At 39.6% G+C, this 20,816-nt stretch overlaps 4 protein-coding genes and 1 pseudogene across 4 annotated transcripts; 3 read left to right on the top strand and 2 right to left on the bottom strand.

Annotated features, from left to right (window-relative positions):
• LOC145215459 (cell cycle control protein 50A pseudogene) lies at positions 1–1,679 on the bottom strand (annotated as a pseudogene).
• Positions 1,680–1,862: 183 nt separating this feature from the next.
• On the top strand, positions 1,863–3,141 carry LOC145215462 (U6 snRNA-associated Sm-like protein LSm5). Its single transcript, XM_080084162.1, has one exon. It carries the CDS (start codon positions 2,596–2,598, stop codon positions 2,866–2,868), a length of 273 nt encoding a protein of 90 aa, XP_079940288.1. The 5' UTR covers positions 1,863–2,595; the 3' UTR covers positions 2,869–3,141.
• A 43-nt stretch (positions 3,142–3,184) lies between these two features.
• Positions 3,185–6,475, top strand: LOC145215457 (mitochondrial outer membrane protein SLC25A46-like). The gene is made up of 8 exons (XM_080084159.1): positions 3,185–3,350; positions 3,496–3,764; positions 3,826–3,903; positions 4,006–4,227; positions 4,302–4,444; positions 4,759–4,939; positions 5,003–5,101; positions 6,131–6,475. The coding sequence occupies exons 1-8, from the start codon at positions 3,185–3,187 to the stop codon at positions 6,350–6,352; spliced, it is 1,380 nt and encodes a 459-aa protein (XP_079940285.1). The 3' UTR covers positions 6,353–6,475.
• Positions 6,476–7,250: 775 nt separating this feature from the next.
• On the top strand, positions 7,251–11,062 carry LOC145215461 (uncharacterized). Its single transcript, XM_080084161.1, has 5 exons — positions 7,251–7,720; positions 7,801–8,023; positions 8,094–8,296; positions 8,754–8,901; positions 10,262–11,062. Exons 1-5 carry the CDS (start codon positions 7,558–7,560, stop codon positions 10,422–10,424), a joined length of 900 nt encoding a protein of 299 aa, XP_079940287.1. The 5' UTR covers positions 7,251–7,557; the 3' UTR covers positions 10,425–11,062.
• A 1,465-nt stretch (positions 11,063–12,527) lies between these two features.
• On the bottom strand, positions 12,528–19,762 carry LOC145214659 (vascular endothelial growth factor A-like). The gene is made up of 5 exons (XM_080083232.1): positions 19,273–19,762; positions 14,443–14,636; positions 14,225–14,310; positions 13,778–14,062; positions 12,528–13,468 (listed from the first exon to the last, which is right to left on the bottom strand). Exons 1-5 carry the CDS (start codon positions 19,511–19,513, stop codon positions 13,423–13,425), a joined length of 852 nt encoding a protein of 283 aa, XP_079939358.1. The 5' UTR covers positions 19,514–19,762; the 3' UTR covers positions 12,528–13,422.
• Positions 19,763–20,816: the final 1,054 nt, after the last annotated feature.

Below are 20,816 nucleotides of genomic sequence, written 5' to 3'. Positions count from 1 at the left end.
TAGATCGTAAAGCAATATTACCTAAATATATACATACAAATAACAGTACTTTACAAATTACAAAATTGTGTGCACATACATAACAAAACACATTTTCCAGCTCCATGAACTGTTAATGCTCACAGTTGGAACACAAAACGTTTAGGTAAAAGGCCATTTTGTGAAAAGCTTTTGTTTTTTATCACAGTGAAATAGTATAAAACAAAAATAAAGCAGGTATAGACACAATTTTCTTGAAATATTTAACACCAAGTTTGGTACAACACAAAAAAGCAAAACTTCTACTAAGTGCAAGACTACCAAGTTTAATTACTATGGTAGTAATTTATGAGCAGTTGCAATCAACACCTAATTTGTTGGTCTTACATTTATAATTTGCATTTTTCGACCAACGAGATGAATAGCCCACAAAATAACAGACAAAACAGCACTGAGAATACCTGCACATATGTAGGCAACTCCCAAAAAATCATTTTTACCACCCATCCACGTCGTTGTGGCCATAATAAACCTTTTTCTTCCCCCAAACCCTGTTACTGGATAGTTGTAGGAAACTTGAATAGTGTAAGTTCCAGGTGGTAAGCCATTTTGAAACAAAATCTCCTGTCTATTGAGGCGACCATAAAGTTTACGAAATCGTGGAAAGGCTGCTGTCCTCATCCACACAATCAAAGCCTCATTTTGATATCCATTGTTAAGGTCGCTTGAATTGTCCAAAAACTGAACAGGTGTTTGCCAAAACCTAGGCTTTCTGGTTCCACTAAAAGTCAATGCAATGTCCCCAGGTGGGTTGTTAAATTTTTCAGAATGATCGGAAGGCCATGCAATCCCTGTTTTGAGAAGAGGCACAGACAGGTTTCCAAACATAACAGTATAGGTATCATTAAAAAGGCTGTTGGCAATTGCTCCACATGGGGCATAAACTTGTGCTTCACCATTAATCCTGTAAACATCATAAGGAGCACAGTTATCATCTACACTATTTGCATCCACGTTTCGTCCAATGAGCTGATTGTCATCCCGAGATTTCACATAGCGGCGATGATTCTGGTAAAAGTCATCCAACCCATAGTAAAAGAAAACATTTCCTGCAAGTAGTTCATTGACATTAAGGTTAAATGTGCAAGTGCAGGGTTGTGGTTCCAAACTGTTTCCAACAAGGCTGCTGCATTGAACAGAAGGGTCATCAAGTGATTGGCAATTAGTGTAATCATAAGAATACTCAGTGGCACCCCAAGATGTAATCAATAGAACTGCTCCGATTGCACAGAAAATGGCAGACACAGACAAAAATACAGGTAAAACAGACTTTGCAGTGTATACCGGTTGCCGAGCTGGCAACCTTTGCTGCTTAAAGGCGCTGTTTTCAGGAAGTTTTGATGGTTTGGGCAGAGATACTTCATCTTCAGACATTTTAAACCTTAAATCTGTAATTATCTAAAGGCAAACATATTTATTACATTTTTCGATGCATTTGTGGACCTATCGTTGCCATAGTGACTACTTTCACTGGGTCTGGTCTGGTCCAAGATCTCAACTTGACCTGAAAGGACGAAACATTATTTTCGCAAATAGATCAAATCACGTCAACACAATATTTTGCACTACACGTTTGCAGCCGCAATAGTGTTTTTACTCGTCAGTCAACATCAACCCTTACCTGGCACCACAAAGTTTATTGTACAAATAGCACAATATTTATTCACACCGATTCAAGGGATGATCAATGAATATGTTTGAATCGGTATGAATAAAAATATACGTAACGTGCTGTTCCAGTTTTTCTTTTTGTATTATGGTTTCGTTTGATTGTCACTACTCACTGCAAAGTATTTTTGTTTTATATTTGATTTTCCACATTCGTTTAGCATTGGCACAAACGTTCTACCGTCTCTGTAACTCCATTTCTAAAAGGCAAACAGCTTAGATTGCGCCCTTTGCACTTCGCACTTAATGACGTCGTATGTGTTTTTCTTGTTTGTATCGTAAGTTGAGGTTATGCAACACATCTTTCCAGTTCCGTGGTTGCTTTTGTTTTGAGGCTGCGAAATATTTTGTGTGTCTAAAAAGAATGGAAGGTGTCTTAGTCGGCCTTTAAATTAGCTGTTCAGATGGTGATGAGTGTTTGCAAAATGTAAAACGCGTTGGTATACCTGCAGCTGCAGGTGGCATTTGATAAAACTGTATTGTTAATTGTTTGTACTCTTGAAAGAAAAATTTCAGGTTTTACGAGTAGACAATGTATTTTATTTTAAGTGCTTGGTTGCATGAAAATGTACCCCTTAATTGTTTAATTTCCTAAAAAATTATAATGCATTTGTATAAGCAATTATGTTAGTGCTATCTGAGTCAGAAGCCTGGTATCTAAATCTAGTAAGGTCAATATAAAGTCACTGGTTTGTTTTGATCAGCAACTCAGATTTAATGCCAACATCCACAGGAGCATTCAAACAATGGAAAAACACCGATCTTTTGTTACCAGATAACTGGCACCATGACTGAGACTTTTGCTTTGAAACTCCCTGGCTGATGCATATTAATATTTAACCAATTTTTATGAACTAAGTTTTCAGCTATATTTGTATTGATTTAAACATGGCTGCTGGTGGTGTAAATCCCTCCCAACTTCTGCCCTTGGAATTGGTGGACAAGTGCATTGGATCAAGAATACACATTATCATGAAAAGTGAAAAGGAAATTGTTGGGACATTGCTTGGATTTGATGACTTTGTAAATATGGTCTTGGAAGATGTGACAGAATATGAAAGCACATCAGAAGGAAGGCGAATATCAAAATTGGACCAAATTTTGCTAAATGGAAACAATATTACAATGTTGGTGCCTGGTGGTGAAGGACCTGAAATGTGATATTATTACAGTTGGTGCAATAATGTTGCTTGTACTGCCAGTCTGTGCTCTTAAATGCATTGGTATTGTTGGACAATTTGTTTTCACATTTTTGATTTTGAATTTTTAAACAGACAACGTTTTTAGTGAAATTGAGTGTAGTCAACCATGTGTTTTAAACCAATTTTCTGCTTTATGTGTTTGTGGACAATGCCAACAAAATATGTTATTTTTGTGATATTTTGAATTTTGCCCTATTTTTGTCTTTGAATAATCACATTGTCAATTTCTACAGCAGAATTTTATTTCAAAGGAAAAAAATATTAAAAATTTGTTAATGGAAAGGCGACGAAAGAAGGAGAAAATTTTCCGTGGGCCAAGCTACAATCGTTTGCATGGTGCACCACCAAGCTCAGTAAAACCAAGCGCCTCCACACCAGAATTTGGTACAAGACCGAGAGTGCACTTTGATGACAGCGTAAGAAGATATGATAGCCGACTTGGTAAGGGCAATTTAAAAATGCTGAAAACACTTATTAAACACCAGAATAGTACATGCTTTTGCTAGGTGACCAGTTTACATTTGGTTGTGTCATTTTTGTGGTCTAGTAGTTACTGTGATATTTTACATGTTTAACTTCATGTAAGATGACAGAGAGGAGCAAATATCGATGAGGCCAGCTTCCAAAATACATCAAGGTGATACTGAACTACAACAAATCATGAAACATTATGGCATTAATGAAGACTTTGTGGATAATAAACCAACAACATCATCCACTGTCCCAATTCCGAAACAGGTGCCACAGTACTCTGAACACAATCAACGATTGGCCTCTTTTGGTGCCAGTATCGCAAGTGGTTTGTCAAATTCACTGGTAGCATATCCTTGTTTGGTTCTCAGAAGACAATGTCAGGTACAAGTACAACCCATGTAGGTTGCAGCAAATTGAAATTTATACATGCTTATTGTTGTAGGTCAATTATTCTGGCAGGAAATATCATTTGATGCCATTTTCACTTTTGCGAACAGCTATAAATATGCAGCGTGCCCAGGTATGTCTAAAGAACCTTGTATTGTCTACAATTATGTATACAATTCTTTTATGACATATAGGTTTGTTTTCATGGTAAACAAGAAAACTCTGTCATTTGCAGGGAATTACTTGCTTGTGGAAGGGAATTGGAAGCAATCTTTGGGTGACAGCAATAGAAATAGGATTCGAAACTGCCATCAGTGAGCTCTCCTCGGGTAAACTTCCCAGAGAAATGTCCAATGACCATACACTGCACACTTGTATATCACATATGGCTATGAAAACTATCTCTGCAATTATTGTTGCACCATTTTACTCTGCACATCTGGTTGAGAGTGTACAGGTATGGTTTTACTAATAGTGTCAGTTGTTTTTATTTTATATTTTGAACTAACGCATCCAGCTTTCTAATCCCAGAGTGAAATGACCAGTGAATCTCCTAGTATTTTTTCTTGCCTCACTGAAGGATTCTGCCGATTTTTTGGACTTGGAGTTCAGACTCACAGACTTATTCCTTTCTATCATTTACTTTTACCCACTGTATGTCACTCGCTGTTGAGGTGAATATATTTTTATGCATTCTAAAGTAGCTGCCTACTATTCCAGTTTTTCGACATTCAAGTGTTCTGCATAGTGTAGCCTATTTTGGCTAAAAATCGATTGTAGGGAATCACAAGGACAACTTTTGAAATTGGAATTACTACTATATAGAATTGTCTGTACTACGAAAATTGTGAAGCTTTTTGTGTATTTCTTGAATTAGATACTGTAGTTGTTGATATCGCCGTGATATGTTATGTAAACTCATTGCTGCAATGTTTGTGCAATTAAACTGATCCAAAGTTTCAGTTAAATTTATCACGTTTGGATTAAGGTATGTCATGTCTTCTATGCTGGAGAAATTGATCTTGCACTTTATGAGGAGTTATGCTCAGCGCCGTCACCAGCAAAGACTCGCCAGGTTGCAGCCAAGATCACCTGTGTTTCAAAATCCTGGTTTAGTGGTTCCAGACCCCTTAACCCCCGATATTGATGCATCACAATCTATTTTAAGTGTATGATGTCTATGAGCTTGGTAAATTATCTATGAAATAACGTGTGTAACTTTATCTGTACAGGTTCATTATCCTGAGCTTGTTGCTGGCTTTGCAGCAAACCTCATAACCGACATTGCACTTTTTCCATTTGAGACGGTCATTCATCGACTTCATATACAGGTTGATTTACCTCTTTTTCTTTACATTACAAGGTAGAGCTACTAACACAGGAACTCACAAGACGCCCGGGTTAGAAATTTCCCGTAGGTGGAGCAACGGAGCATAGGCGTTTATGGTGACAATAATACAGCAATTTGCAACATCCTGACTCAGCAATTATTGTCGCCGTAAACACCTATCCTCCGTTGTGCCACTTACCAGAAATTCCCAAACCGGGCGTCTTGTGAGTTCCTGTGTTAGTAGTTTTACCACATTACAAATATGCTCCCCCCAAAAGCTATTAGGGGCATTAAGGGGTAGGTCGATAATTCGTCAACTGGATTGCAAAAAGGTCGATCTCGGTCTGTCAAAACGCGCCAGCTAACTAGTCGTGTTGTGATAAACATGCAGAATCCACGTCAGTGCAAGATACTCGACTGTTTTTGCAATGGTTAGACGCCAGAGACGTTAAGTTACGCCAGATTTTGCCTAACCGGTTTGATAGCAAGCTTTTAGGGGATCTAAAGTGCATGAAGAAAATCCATGCCTACAAGAGCTTCATCCTTTCTGGGCTTTCCGTGTTAACACACCAAAACCACCGGGCGATGAGGTCGTGCTGACGGTGTCTTAGAAGTAAACAACACCCATTGAACAACTTCTGCTACCCGAATTTTTTGTGTCCGATTTTCCAAGTTGCAGTAATACTTCAGTTAAACTTAGTCACACCATCTCAGCCTATGATTTTGATGTGTTAACCAAAAACACGACCACAGTTAAAGTGAAGACTGTTGTGAGCACGGATCTTCAAAACGTTTAGGTATTTGGGTAAGGCGGCTTTAGGAAGTGCAAAACAGAACCTGATGTATTTGTTTCAATGTTGGAAAACTGTCACAGCATTAGTGGTGTTAAAAAATTGGCTTAGTAAAAGAAGTCGTACCATCGTATTGCCACTGAAATCATCAAGGTGCAAACAGCGAAACATCACATTTTGAAGACAAATTTGTCTTTATTATTGCAACACTTAAAGCATTAATCGATTTTTTTTTTCAGGGTACTCGCACCATAATTGACAACACCGATAGCGGACGAGGCTTCCTTGCCGTTAGTTCGCGGTATGAAAGTGTACGGGATTGTTTTGCGACAACAGTAACCAACGAGGGATATATTGGTTTATACAGAGGATTTGGTGCTTTGACCCTGGAATACACTTTAAAATATGGAATGTTACAGATCACCAAACTCGCTCTCGCCATGGCTTCCAATGAACATTAATTACCATTGTGAAATCATGCAGTTAACATTTGCCTATATTTATTTGTTACAGTGTTTTTTGCCGCTGGTGTAATTTCTTTGCAAAATATCTAAGGCTGCTATAATCGCTCATTGCTGCACAAACGGTCTGATTTTTGGGCAAACTGTTGCAGGAATTAGCCATGGGCATTGAGAAAGTATCTTCTATATCTGATAAGGACAGAAAACAAATGTGTTTGCTTTGAGTTGGGTGGGCTGATCAATGCAAACATTGTGATGGCTTAACCACAGAATAGTTTAGAATTCTCTGGCTTAACGAGTCGCAAGAATTCGCTGTTGTCCCAAATATTTTATTTTGTTACATTAACAACATTTTTTTCCTAGGGAAATTTTACCTAAAGTTTCGAAACAAACAAACCACAGGTAAACATACCAACAACGAATATCCAACTATTTTCACATCGATGCATGTTGACTATTTTTGAAGCATTGGAAAATATATATTATTATGAACAGAACGATTAAACTTTCTAGAGAGGTGTGCGTCGCGATCACAAACAAAAAACGAAAGTAGTTGTGTGCAACGTGTTGGGTTTTCGACGTAAGTAAGTAGCTCAAAAGTTCAAAACATGTGCAAATATGGATTTTGGAAAACATGTGTGAGAACAGAGGGTAATTACGGTACTTGATTTACATTGTACAACCTTGCTATTGTCAACAGCAAGATAAATTCTGTGTTATCTCAAAGTTGTGAATTAGGACGATTAGTGTTTCGAAATGTTACAACAAAATTAAAACATGTTTAAATATGGTAATTTCGCGCTGACTCAAACTCACTGTTGAAAACTTTGTTTTGCTTGGCCAACAATAACATGCTGGATTGCTGGGAGTTTATTTTCTTATTTGTAAACTGTATATGTTTTCCTATAGTGTAGTTAGATAAGTGCATCAAAAGATTGTCATCGGCAATATGTCTCAAACTTAAAAATAGGCTTAACATTGCAAAATTTATGACAAACAAGTGATAGTGATAAAACCATTAACAAGTCTATAGCTAGTAGCCACTGATTTGATGTGTGTATTGTTGTTTTTGGATAGCATTGTTAGTTTTTGATACAACTGACCAAATTTTTACTTCACAGTGCTGGTAAACTGTTGATCATCAGTATTTAGGCTTAACTTAATGTACCAGTTGTTCAGGTAGATTAGTTTTAAGGGACACGTCTATGGAAAACTTTGTTTCAAAAGTAAAATGGTACTTGTCCAACATTCCAGTTGGAAGCTTTTTACTGTTTTTCACGGCTTCATTTTTGTTCTACTACACAAAAAGTAGAGAAATTCCAGACACTGTTGTGTGCCTTCAACCACAAAGAGTTATCTCTGGAGAAGGTAAGTAATGCTTGTGTGTATGGTAATACATTGTTTATTTGCACTATATTTCTATTTTTGACAAGTGCCTTTGTTTAAAGGTGCTCTAAGAATCTTGAAGCATGTGTTTTTTCACAAAAACTTTGAAACTCTTTCCATGACATTGGTTTTGCTTGGTTTATTTGGAACCATAGCAGAACGTCAAATTGGTACTTTACGGTTTTTGTACACTTTCTTGATTCTGACTGTCAGCTATTCTGTGCTGACAGTTCTTGTTGCAATTGGATTAGCTTTTACAACACAATTTGCTGCAGTTATGTACAGGTAATTAAAAAGCTATAGAAGTACCTTTCATCGTCTACAATCTTGTTTTACAATAGAATTTGTGTTTCAGTTGCCCTGGCTTAGGAATGACTGCACCTATGCTGGGAATGGTAGTAATTACATTCAAAAATATGCCTATGAAAAGGACAGTCATTTTCTTCTTTACAATCCGTACTTTTCTTATTCCATGGTGTTTATTGGTCATTGTACAGGTTGTTGTACCAGACTTGAACCTTGTCAGTAGTATTTGTGGCTGCTTGGCTGGCACAATTTGTAAGTAAATTTACTTCAATATGTGTTGTAGCTAAAATATAAATCGTCAATTATTAAACTAAGTTAGAGAAGATTTTGCCTGCAACTTGCCTTAGTAACTTTCATGTAAACCTTTTTAACAGCTGCACTACTTATTTTACACCTTTTGTTGTGAATACCAGATATGTTTATTAATGACTGTGGAGCATTTCTGTTTGAATAGCCCAGTTAAACAGTGGTTTAACTGTAGAGTTAATAGTATTTCATTTCCCACATCTTTAGCTATAGACTTTTTCTCCCCAAAAACTATTCAACAGTAAAGATTGTAATTTTAAAGTTGGATGATTGTTTTGTGTTGAACCAATGGCTTCTGTATAAATTAAAATGCAGTCTACATATATACATAATATATATATATATATATATATGTGTGTTTGTTTAGCATTTGCATTTGACTGTATATTCTTTTGTATTGTAGATGCCTATGGACTTTCTTCATGCATTGGTTTACCGATTTCTTGTCTCAGTTCATCAGACAATTTTTGTCTTTCAGTATTTCAGTGGATACCTTTGATTAAATATATAAGAGGCATTTCGGTAAAGTTGCCAGTACATCGACAAGATATGTAAGTCATTTCAGCTAGTTTGTATTGTTTAATATTTATTGATATGTGAAGAAAGTTTGCTTCCAGTGCTTAGTGTATTAGCCGATGATGCTTTTCACAGATACAGTATATTGTGGTTACGCAAATTTCATTCCTAAGTTATGACTGTTGTTGGTTTTTGACTCTATAGCCTCAAGAGATACCCTCATACTCAAGAGTAAAATACATGCAACCAAACAAATCATTTTTGGCTATGCAAGCTAAAGTTTAATTGCTTGAACATTACACAGTATCAAAAAAATATGTTCCAGTGGTGCTTTACTGTGGTGTATAACCCAGTCATAAGCAAAGCTTTTGCTCTGTTTGGAACCAAATAATAAAACAACATAGTAAATATATACCATATTTGGAATAGGACAAGATGTGTGGTTAAAAACAACCATTCAATTGTTTGTTGTTTTTGTTCTGGGAAATGCTTGTCAAAAAGCTAAAACACCACACTGTAGCAACATTCTAAGTATGTAACTATAACTAAAGTCTGAACCTCTCACAAGTCAGATGTGGCCCTTTTAAAGACTACATCTGACTCTCACACAAGTTTCGGCATGTATTTTTGTAACCCAATCAGAAATAAATACTTTTGTATTGGCTTTCTTTAGTATGACAATACTCCAAAACAGTTTATTGATATGTAAAAATCACATTTTTTTTGAAGAAAAAAAATATGTGGCCCTCACAGAAACATTTTAAAGTATGTGACTATATTATTTTGGCTTAATTAACTAAAAAGGGTTCTGACCCTAAAACTACAGTGTACCAAAATGTGCATGCAATTTTGTTTGGCATTTCATGTAGTGATGGGACGATACCAGGTTTTGAAGCGAGTACCGATACCGAGTACGAGTACCACATGTATATACCTTCGATACCGAGTACCGAGTACGATTACCGAGTACTTAAGTACAGTGTTGTACTTAGTTGCATATCACCTGCTAATTTATCTGCCATGGCCGGCGTACAGGCGTACACACACACATGCAGAAAAAAGTAATCTCCATACGATAGCGAAAAAAATACCTAACCTGGCGGAACTTTTTCCCAAATTTGTGCTGTCCGAAGCATATATTGGCACAAAGTTTTCAGTGTTCTTATAGTGTAAATCGGCCTTCGGTACTCGCACGTTGGTATCGAAAACTGAGACAAAATATTTCGATACCGAGTACGAGTATCGATACCACTGAAATCGTTCGATACCATCGATACCGAGTACCGAGTACCGGGTACCCGTCCCATCACTAAATTTTCATGTAAAAGTCACGAACATACTGATAACCGGAAATCTGATTTCCCCCTTTATCCCCATCGATATATTTGTTAACAGTGCGATGCAAAAGCAATCGACCGATTCGGACAGTTACCCGCAACAAGTGCAGATGGGAAACTCGGTAGGCGCTCATCAGGTTCCGACCACTCCACAAACCGGGGAACAAACCTATCAGTACCCGCACACTGTCACGACATCAGCATCATCTTCACACAGATAAAGTCGACGACTTCGATCAGTCTCGCATTTTGTTCGTTGTCAGGCGCAGATTGTCGTTGATTTTGCGCATCATCATTCGAAATCAGAAATTGAATCTTTTTCACGAAGAAAGATTAGAACCAGTGGTTCTGAAACTGACTTGAGTTATAGATGTGTATTTACTAATCTATTTTTTTTTTAATAATTCCATGCACACAGCGTATGTATATCCTGATGATACGACTGATTTACCAATTGGGTTCAGTTGCAGCCGTTTTTGACCACTGGTTTGAAATATTGTAGATTTTAATGTTTTTTCTGATGCTGTGATGTACTACCGAAACGCTTGCAAAAACTCCTCTCTGGAAGCACGTTTTTTATACATATATATATATATATGTTGCGTATACTGCAGTCTTTTACTGCAGTACTTTTTATTAACCTAAAATATTTAATTCAAAAGACGCAGTTTAATCAGCATTTCAAATGCATTTTAACGCATTTAACCTGTGTGTACTTTTACTGATACATTTTCATACACATTGTGCATCTGTGATCGTTTATGGCGCGCTTACACGTATACAAACGCAGATACGGCGGGCCAGATTTTAGCCATCAGTGGTATAAAGGATTTTTGTCAATAAATGTCACACTCTAAAACTTTGTGGAAGCGCTTTGCAGATAATGCACCAATAAAGTAAAATCTTATAAGTCTTCTTACACAACGTCTGTCTTATATCTGTAAAGTAGGGCTACCATATTTCCATCCCCAAAAATGAGGACACATTGTTGAAAAAAAATGTAAAATCCCCCTGTATTCTTTAAAAAAATAAGCTGAAGATTAATATTTGGCTGTTTTTAAAGGCATAATTGTCACATATGTATTTGATAAATCAAAAATTCTTTAAAAAGGAGGACGTTTGGGTAATTTTTCTAGTCCTCGGAGGACAACTTGTTTTTTGTTAAAAAAGAGGACATTTCCTCCAAAAAGAGGACGTATGGTAGGCCTGTGTAAAGCCATGTCTTCATAAGCATAGTTGTTTAATTTTATTTTTGTTGCCAAGTTAATGCAGGAAGACCTTGCTTACCGTTACCCTTCGGATCGAGAGATTTTGCATTTGTAAAACACAAGTTGGTTTAAAATGTTCCGCTAGGTGGAGCAAAAGACTAGCATTTGTCGCCTTCTCTTGAATCAAGAGATACGAATACGAATTGCCCCATGTCTGCTCTTGATGCAAGAAAATAAGCCATTTGAACGAAGAAAACTGAATGACATGCCTTAAGTAAGTGGCGCTAAATGCACATAAAAAAGTTTTAGTAATATGGCTTTACAACAAGATTTGGTTTTGAGGCATCAAAAAAGGCAGATGTAGTTTCGCAATCAGCTTCCACTTGGCGATTCTCAGAATTGTCAACTGTCATAGAATTCTGCCAATCACCCTTGAGTGGCTCGTCATAATCACTTAGCGTATGCCGGGTGTCTTCGAGCATAATCCGCGCCACAACATGGAAAATGAGACGAGACTGAATACCAGAATCGTGAGTGATCGAAGGTAGGGTTTGTCGACGACCGAAACACCAAATAGTTGTGGTGTCTCATTCAGCCGTGCCAAAGACAGAGTCTAGGCTCATTTCTCGCCTTATTTGTTTTATTTTTTGTAGGTGTCTAATCAGACGAGAATCACTGCCCGGAAGACAACCATCGGCATTTAGTGTGGCTATAAGCGTGTAACTTGAACATTTGTACCAAGAGGAATCTCATCAGCGTTTGCATTACGATGCCACATCAGACGTCGATTACAACTGAGATTAGTAAACAAGATTGGTCGTGTTGCTGCGCAGATTGTATCGTCAATCGGTATTTATTATCTAAAAAGCGTTTAACAAAACAGTCCCGACAAAATGGCGTGAAATTAATGGATATGGTGCTTCTTTACTGCACGTGTCTGGCAGTACAGTTCTTAATCCTGTGTTTCATGTGGGCTGACTGCCTGAAATCTGCGTAGGATGACTAAAAACAAACAAATAAAACGCACCTGCGTTGAACCTGACAGCTAAAATTTGACAACTACTAATCGTCTGCTTTTCGAAACTGCAGCTGCGGGAGAAATGATCACTCAAGACGTATGCTGGTTTCGTTTTATTAAAAAAAGGCTATAAACATGTGGCAAACTAATAAATAATGACCAAAAAAACATGAACTGCTTGAAATGTGTTTTCGACTAAAACGTGGAAAATAGTTGTAAGCTGTCTTCAGTTGACACTTCCGAGCACAAAAGCAAGTTTGGTGAAATTGACGCACAGAAAAAGCAATGAAAACTTAAGTCGCGAATTGTTCAAATCCGGTTTGGACCGAATCGAAATGTTTGGCAGTTATTGCCGAACAGCAGGAATCCAAAAACGTTTTTATTGTCACCTAAATGAATAGTAGAAACTCGTTTGTTGGGAGAAGTTAGTCTTCAGAGTTGGTTGTCGAAGAACGACCGAAACCGAATCTTTCTCAATCGCTGATTCGATTATTGTGTACGACCGCTCTTGAACATCAACAATAGTGTCACAATATTGATAGTGTCCGTCATTGCTCAGAACGACATTTGTATATCGGGCAGAGAATTGATTTCGCCTAATTATATACTGTAGACGATATGGTGTAACACAAGTATAAAGCCTCATCAATCTCGGTTTTGCCACACGCATCGCATTTCGGGCATCGCTGCATTCAAAGCACCGATGTTGACGAAGATCCATGTGTGGTGTGTATGGAAATTTCAATGAACCTTTGTTTTTGCTTGTTGTGGTGGTTACATGCAGTTGAATCGCAAAAGAAGAATGGTAAACAATGTTTGACTTTTGAAAAGTTTTGATATTCTTTTCCGTCGCACTTTACAAGGTCGGCGGAATAAGCGACTTTTATCCTCAACACTTCCAGTGTTTTTATATTTGCCCGAACTTATGATGAAATACTGTGGTCCTCGGAGAATAAATACGATATCATAAAAAAATCGGACAGCCATGTGTCATCATCCTCGCTTTGACCGATTTCGGCTGTGTGGCGATCGGATGCACCTAAAACAAGAGAAAGGCACTTGGTTACTGTTTGTTCGGTTTCAGATTCCGAAGACTGAATTCTCGTGCTGTTGACCACCAGGACACAGTCATTTCGATTATTTACAAACCCGCTATGAGTTATTGGCTCGGCCAAGCATGCAAAATGAATCACCGTGCTGCCCAGCGAAATTACCATGCTTCAGCATCAACACAGTATTCGCTAAAAATGCTATTTATGGCAAAAGCGCGGTTAACAAATACGCATTCTGGTTATGAAAGGAGGCAGAGACGAATCAGTAAACACTGCTGAACCTGGCAAACACTTACGTGCAACTGGACGGGTTGAATTCGGCTTTGCGTCTTTTGCAAAGACTTCGGCTGCGATGCGGACTTCGACATGCGCACACACAAGTAGTCGAGTCCTGGTTAAAGCGAAGCTGCATCATGCGGTCAGGATGACATTGGTGGCGACACTCACATCTGCATTTCTTCTTGTTCCAGCGCTGCATCGGGCCGCACTCTTGTTCTACGCAGCGCGACTCGCATTGGCATGAATCCACGTTCCATCTCTCATCACTGGAGCAAGCGACCGGAATGCACGGATTCTCGCGGCTGCAGAGATAAAAAACTTTGTTAATGCTAAGTCGACATACATGTTCGAGTGCGGATAAAACATACTTCAACTGACTTGGTAAGTAAATATAATTTACATGCTTATATGCTGCGTGTGCACTTTAACGGCTAAGCTGGAAGTGTTTTGTAAGGAAGCCTTACCTTAGGCAAGCGCACTGTGCGTGTTCGGTAAAGTTGAGAGTAATGTAGTCGACCCCGCCATTGCCGGTTAGATGTTGTCGAGAGACCTGCACGAAAAGCACAACAACATATATTTAAATCCTGAATAGCTGATCTTGGCCAAACCGCCGACGGGTGACGCGACAGCGTTTCGGCAGTGCACAAACAAGTGGCCAAATGGAAATCAACAAGGCACTTACGTCGATTTCAGTGATGTAGATTTCGGTGGGCATACATGTATGTCTGTCGTTGTTGCAGCAACCGGAGCATCTTCGCAGTTTTACACAGGACGGACGCAGTTTTACATTGGGTGGAATGGTCGGATGCAGTTTTCGGATGTCAATGATTACATCTCGCACGTCGCACTTCGTGTTGTTTAGCGCTGTTTCGAGATCTGACCACAAAAATGCAAGAATTTTTTTCATTGTCGCGACAGGCTTAGCATGACAAAATATACACACAAACAATTTTGTTGTGGGCGAAGCTCTGTAGGTAAATAATAATAAACACTCGAGGCAAAATTCAACCTCTCCTGATTCGAAGAATCGACGTTGTAGCCAAGCATACATATACATTTACTTCGTCAATGCTCGAACGTGCATGAAGTTTTTGCGAGTGGTATAAGAATGCAGTAGACCCGAAAGCAATTTAACGCTTTGCCGAAACGCGTCATGATGATAGACGATGTTATCTGTGTGCTTATAGATTCAACAGTAGATTCGGTAAAAAGATTCTAGACCGGCAACACCCTTGTTTTAGGACATATCTGCTTTTTACCGAGCGTCGACCCATGTTTATGTGACTTTTGCGGCTAGACAAGCATGTTTAGGCCGCGGGCATTAAAGAGGGCGGCAACCTTTTAGCCATACCTTGTCGAATTAACAGTCTGTCACTTGCGGCTTCGAGCCGCAACGATTACTTTAACTGCACCACGTCTGCAATTAGTCTAAATTTGCCCCGAAGTCAAACAAGACTTTAACAAAGTTCCTCACGCGATCCTTCAGGTATCGTGTAATCGTATGTGTATCAGACCGGTGTTTCCACAGGTAGTAATTGACTTGCTCCAAACTGACCTGTAGTTACCCCACAGACAGCGAGACGCGCGAATTGGGCATTGTGTCGCGTTGAGGTGAAACTCACGCCATTCGTTCTCCGCGCGAAACCGTTATACGTGACGCAGCTTCATTTCCGTTCTCTTGTCAAACACTATGGAATGCGGGCGATGGAATCTCCATTGACTTGATCAAATTGCGATATACAAGCTATTCATAGGAGTGGCGTTAAGATCTCCAATTGATACTGTCAGGAATAAATTTCAGGAGAAAAGAGAGTATAGTTGCGATGCACTTTGCTCTGAGCAGGGGCCTGGGGTTACATTAGGACAATTTTTGGGGTGATTAGGTCGCTTTTTTCACAGGAAGTTGATAACCTCCGAATCGTCATACAACCTGTTATTATATTGCGATCGTATCTGCTAATTTGCGAATAGCAGACGAAAATGCGTTAATTACTGTAATCGCAAATGATCGTGATAGTCGGTGTGGAACAATATCACGCAGTAAAGGCGGTTTATCAAAATCTTTTGGAGTGTTCAATGAAAGAGCACTGGCACGCAGCTGCGTTTAAGCCAACTGGATATTACCTCTCCAGTGGGCTGTTGGGCGTGAAATTTACGCCTTGGTTCCCATTCCGCACAATATTAACCACCATTTTATAATCCGGTTTGCGGTGGCTTTTCCAAAATTGCTGTTTGGAGTATACTGCTCTATTGTACATCGAACTTTCATTTTCAAGCCAACGGAGAGTTCAGCGAGAATTCGACTCTTAAATTGCCGCGAATTTCGCATTTTTTCTCGTCAAAGATCACGCTCAAGAATTTTGAATGACGCACGTCGGTAAACGCTACCCTGCCAATGTCAATTTGCTCCCGGATGTCTTTGACTGTCCTCAGCAAATGAACAGAAAAAAATCCGTAATACATCAACGACGAATTCCCCAGGAGTTAAAAGTCTACCGCTATTTACACATGCCCAGGTTTATACACAAGAGACCGCTTTTGCGGATTTTAGCCTTCGTTGAAAGTTCACTGAATGTTCTTGGTATTGAGCTGGATCACAGCAACGCTGTTTGATCTCGGTACACTGAAAGGGCGCACGGAATGGGCAAGATAATTCCCTTTAATGCTGTAAATACGCGACGGCGGCGCATTATGTATGACGCCAACGCACACCGCTACAATAACTTCATGCGCAAGTAGCAAACTTTGTACCGAGTATAACAACGAATTGGTGTTTCGATTTAGCACGACACTAAACACAACAGTTGTCGCCAGCATACAACTGTCATCAGCAGTTCGGATGTTGCGCCAAAAATCGAAACACCTGCGTGGGTTGGGTTACAGTCAGGGTTCGGGCAACAAGAAATATGAACATGCCTTGTGGTTTTGGTACCACCTCCCCGCCACGTGAAACGCACCAATGCGATAGTGTAGCTGAAACCCTCCCCTCTTATCCTGTTTCAGGCGAAATTCGACGGCAACGTACACACATGACCTTCACAGTAGCGAGTTTCAATTCATGCTGCGGTATCCGAGAAACCGATCGCATTGCCAGGATGCGAAGCCTGTGTATGCACACTAATCAAGTTCGTGCTGCATTTGCTGAATGTTTATTGATTTGTTCTATATCAATACGCGACCTTCGCGTGTTTCGCATTTTTTTCATAGAACGACTGGGACTTTTCCGTTGGATACCGTTGGCTTAGATTATATCCACTTGCGTCATTCTGTTTTGCAGCCTATGTGGTGTACCATCTGTTTATGTTCCTTAAGCAAATGCTCGTAGTTGTTGAAAGCGATACCCAAAAATCTACATTTTTGAAATCCACGTAATCGCGCGGAATTTTGCGATGACGAATGATTTATTCGTGCGAGACCTGCGGATTTTTTCCCAAGCGAGAATTTTTTGTACCCACTTGCCTCATCGCATTACACTTGCTGATTGTAGCTTTGCTTTGCGTGTCATTGTGGCAGTCTGTATTTAAAAGAAGTTCAAACATGCCTTTGAAATCTCTAAACGTCTCATCAGAGAAGCAGCCGTTAATGCAAATCCGACAGTTCGCTATAATTGCTACGTGACACTAAGCAAGATTAAAGAAAAGCCCAAAGCCGTAATGAAACGTTGTGATACATGTAAAATGCGCACTGCTATTATCCGAGTCCACCACGTTACGTGTGCGCACCAAACGCGAACGCTTGTTCTAGTCATTTCGATCATGTCACATTGCTAGTTCTGTACGTCACAAACTTTTAAATTCTACGGTTGACAGACCAAGACACGCGCCAGACTGTTTAGTAAGTAGTGATTAATAGTTATCACTGGTTAGCTGCGTTTTTGTGGTCGCTTGCAACATTGTAACTGTCGCAATGACGGGTGATGCGCCTCTTAAAACACCTTGTAATCTGGCAGACGGCGAGACTAGAGGTACCAGACTTTCACCAAACCTATCAAGCGTTGTCGACATCCGAGGAGAAAATGATATAAAGAAGAATTACTAATGGTCGGTCGGAACACACAGGATGCGACAAAACATTGAACGCTTTCATTGGCACGTTCCCTCTTCCAGAGGCGACGTGACTTCCAGAGTGTGTCGGTTGTGAAAATATATTACAACGCCATGTTTTGGTTTATGCGCATGCTTGTCCAAACAGCACAACGTTTTAAGAGTTATTGCAGCCATTACACAAGATCCGGAGTCCAAGAGCACGTCATCTCATGTGCGTGACAACGATCATTTACTGCTTCTGTCGCATGACATGGTAACTTCTCCCAGATTAAAGGGAATACGGCTCTCGTTGGGCCATGTTTATTCGTGTGGGAAACACCTGCTGCAGATAAACAGCGATTTTGAAGGCCCGCGGCATTTATGTCATTTCAGTAAGTGGTGATTGTGTGTAGAACAGACTGTTGATTAAACCTGGCAGCTTCAAGTTGGCCTTACCGTTGATCGGCGTCATGCAACGGAGCATCTCGTCGCCTCAACGTCACGCCCTGGCGAAACCTTGCGTCGCTTCGTCCATGGTTTGCAAGCATTTCACTTAACTAAGCGCCACTTTACCCCGACTAACAGATAAAATAGGCTACATAGCCACTAGAAAGATAAAACAAATTCTACATACGTGCATCAGCGTCTGCCACTTTAACCTATCGCTAAAAGGTTTCATGTAAGGGGCGCCGTTTCTGATAACTTGTCAGGAATGGCGGGTCCATAATGCAACGGGCTCATTTACATCCGACGGCAATTTTACGATCCGCGCAAACACACAATAAATCGCGACAAGGGTAATGCCACGATAGCCGGAAAACCGCTGTACTGACAAATGGGGATGTCACGCGAAACACGTCAGCTGAAATTGATCGTACGAGCTTCGCGCCATTTTTGCCAACATTTTCGAGAGGTCTCTGCAATTTGATATGCGGATAACCTAATGCATCACGCCAAAGCGGTTGCGCAAGATTGCTGGTGAATGCTGCGAGCTCAAAGCTACTTGACATAATCGCATTTGATCGCGGTCAACGGTCTACGACCCACTTGATTCTCGGTTTATGGCAAAAGCTTGTTAGTTAGGACCAAAACCATTGTAAGTTCTGCTTGGACCGATTAGCCAAACCTGTTGTCCTAAAACGCCGCGGAATCTGCCTAGAGCGCGCGTGGTGCTGTTGACGCGCGCAACGACAAGGTTTGGGATTTGTTCGCAGTGTTGCCATAACAAACAATACTAGTAGAACAGTGCGTTGGTCTACAAGGTGAATTGCGAAACAGTCGTCTGAACAGCGCACAAAAATGTCACTGAAATGGAAACAATGTCGCTTTTTAAATGACCGTGTTTGACGCGAATACTTGATAAGTAATAACTACTCGATTTCCAACCAATATTGTCACATGTCAGATAAGTATGCAAGTGTTACAAAAGCGATTTTCCACTTCAGCTATGAGTTAGATGTAATAATAATAAAACATTCAATTCTCACCTTGTCTTGATCTGACAGCGGGTTGAACTGGGTGGGAAGTGACCAAAGGGATACAGGAGATCACAATAGCGCAGGTGAAAACAATCTTTACAAATATGACAGCATCCGAAAACGACTGGGATTTGCTGTACGGGCCTCCTCTTAGTCTCCCCGAAAGATCGTCTTTCCCCATTTCGACGATTTGTTTATCATCTTCCCCATGGTTTGTTATGGGCTGACTTGGTGACTTTACTTTAGTCATAGTAGTTGAACGTTGGTTCAGTCACTTAAATGTATTTTAATCGTATTTTACACCTGTTTGGCGACTTTGGTAAGCGTATGACTTTCTGAAAATACAAGAGTACACACATATGTTAGAAAAAGTTTTTTACCCTACTAACTTTTTAATTGTGCTATTATGCTTCACTTCTGATGCCGGAATTGGCAGCTTGCCTAGTATAACCATAACGTCCCCTTCCTAGCTTTTAAAAAAAGATAGAGCAGTTCTAGGTTTTAAATTTGTTTCACAACCGATGCGCTCCCTCGCCGTCTGCCGCCGTGGTACAGGCACTGACCGTTTTGTTAAAGGCAGCGGCTGAAAAAAAGGCTGCGGCGTTTATAGTCGATCAGTCTGATACTACGTTCAAGCTTGTTGGCAAACACAGACGCCTTCGTCACGTGACCTTCATTAGAGTCTTGGTTTCGATAAAAATTTTACCTTTAGTGGATTTTCCCCACATCATCAGTCAGAATTCATGAGTCAAATGCTTTCGGCGAACTGACAAGAACTATCAAAAGCATATTCACGTGAAAAACTGGATCTGACTGACCTATCGTTAAAAGAAGTCAAGACGTTGCTATAAGCCGCTCAACAAATGTTATGAGAGCAGTCTATAATCATACCAAGAAAAATATACTACAAAGGTGAATATGTATCACGTATAGCGAGACACCTTGAGTTTGCTTTAGTACGTTTTTCTTTCGCTTAAAAGGACTATTATGCAAACATACGGGCGTTTTGTGGCTTAATGTCAATGAACCCCGTTTTAACTTCCTCCTCTGCTTTAAAATTCGTTTTCGATCTAGTTGTACTGCGGGCTTTGATGAATTTAAAATCTACATAAAGGCACTTAAAATCCGGTTTGACAAATTCTGTCCTCACGATTTTATCGCTGCCTTGACGAAAAGTTTAACCAATAATAAAGCGAAACTGTTGCGTGAATTGGGAAAAAGTGATGCGCGAAGAAAGATATAGCTATCACTGATATCACACAAATGAAAATATTATCGAAAATGTATTAAGATTGTTGGTTGAAATTGTTTTATATCATTTTTACGACGAGATATACAAAATGCTGTTGGGCCATATATTTTAAACATATTAATTCATTGTTAGGATAACAGATTTTGTGACCATATCACGTGCGTTTCGGTGCTTGTCTGAAGCAGTAGCAGGCTAAGTTGAGTTCATTTCGGTTGGTGACAGAATTAAAACGTGCTGCTTCCACCTGTGCTCGAACCATGTTTAGCCCGCTTGTCCCACAAGTCAAACTTGTCAAACAAGT

This window comes from Phallusia mammillata, chromosome 2 (genome assembly GCF_965637545.1).
Source record: "Phallusia mammillata chromosome 2, kaPhaMamm4.hap1.1, whole genome shotgun sequence".
Classification (NCBI taxonomy): Eukaryota; Metazoa; Chordata; class Ascidiacea; order Phlebobranchia; family Ascidiidae; genus Phallusia; species Phallusia mammillata.
The sequence above is the reverse complement of the archived record's forward strand: the minus strand, read 5'-3'. Positions and strand labels throughout refer to the sequence as shown.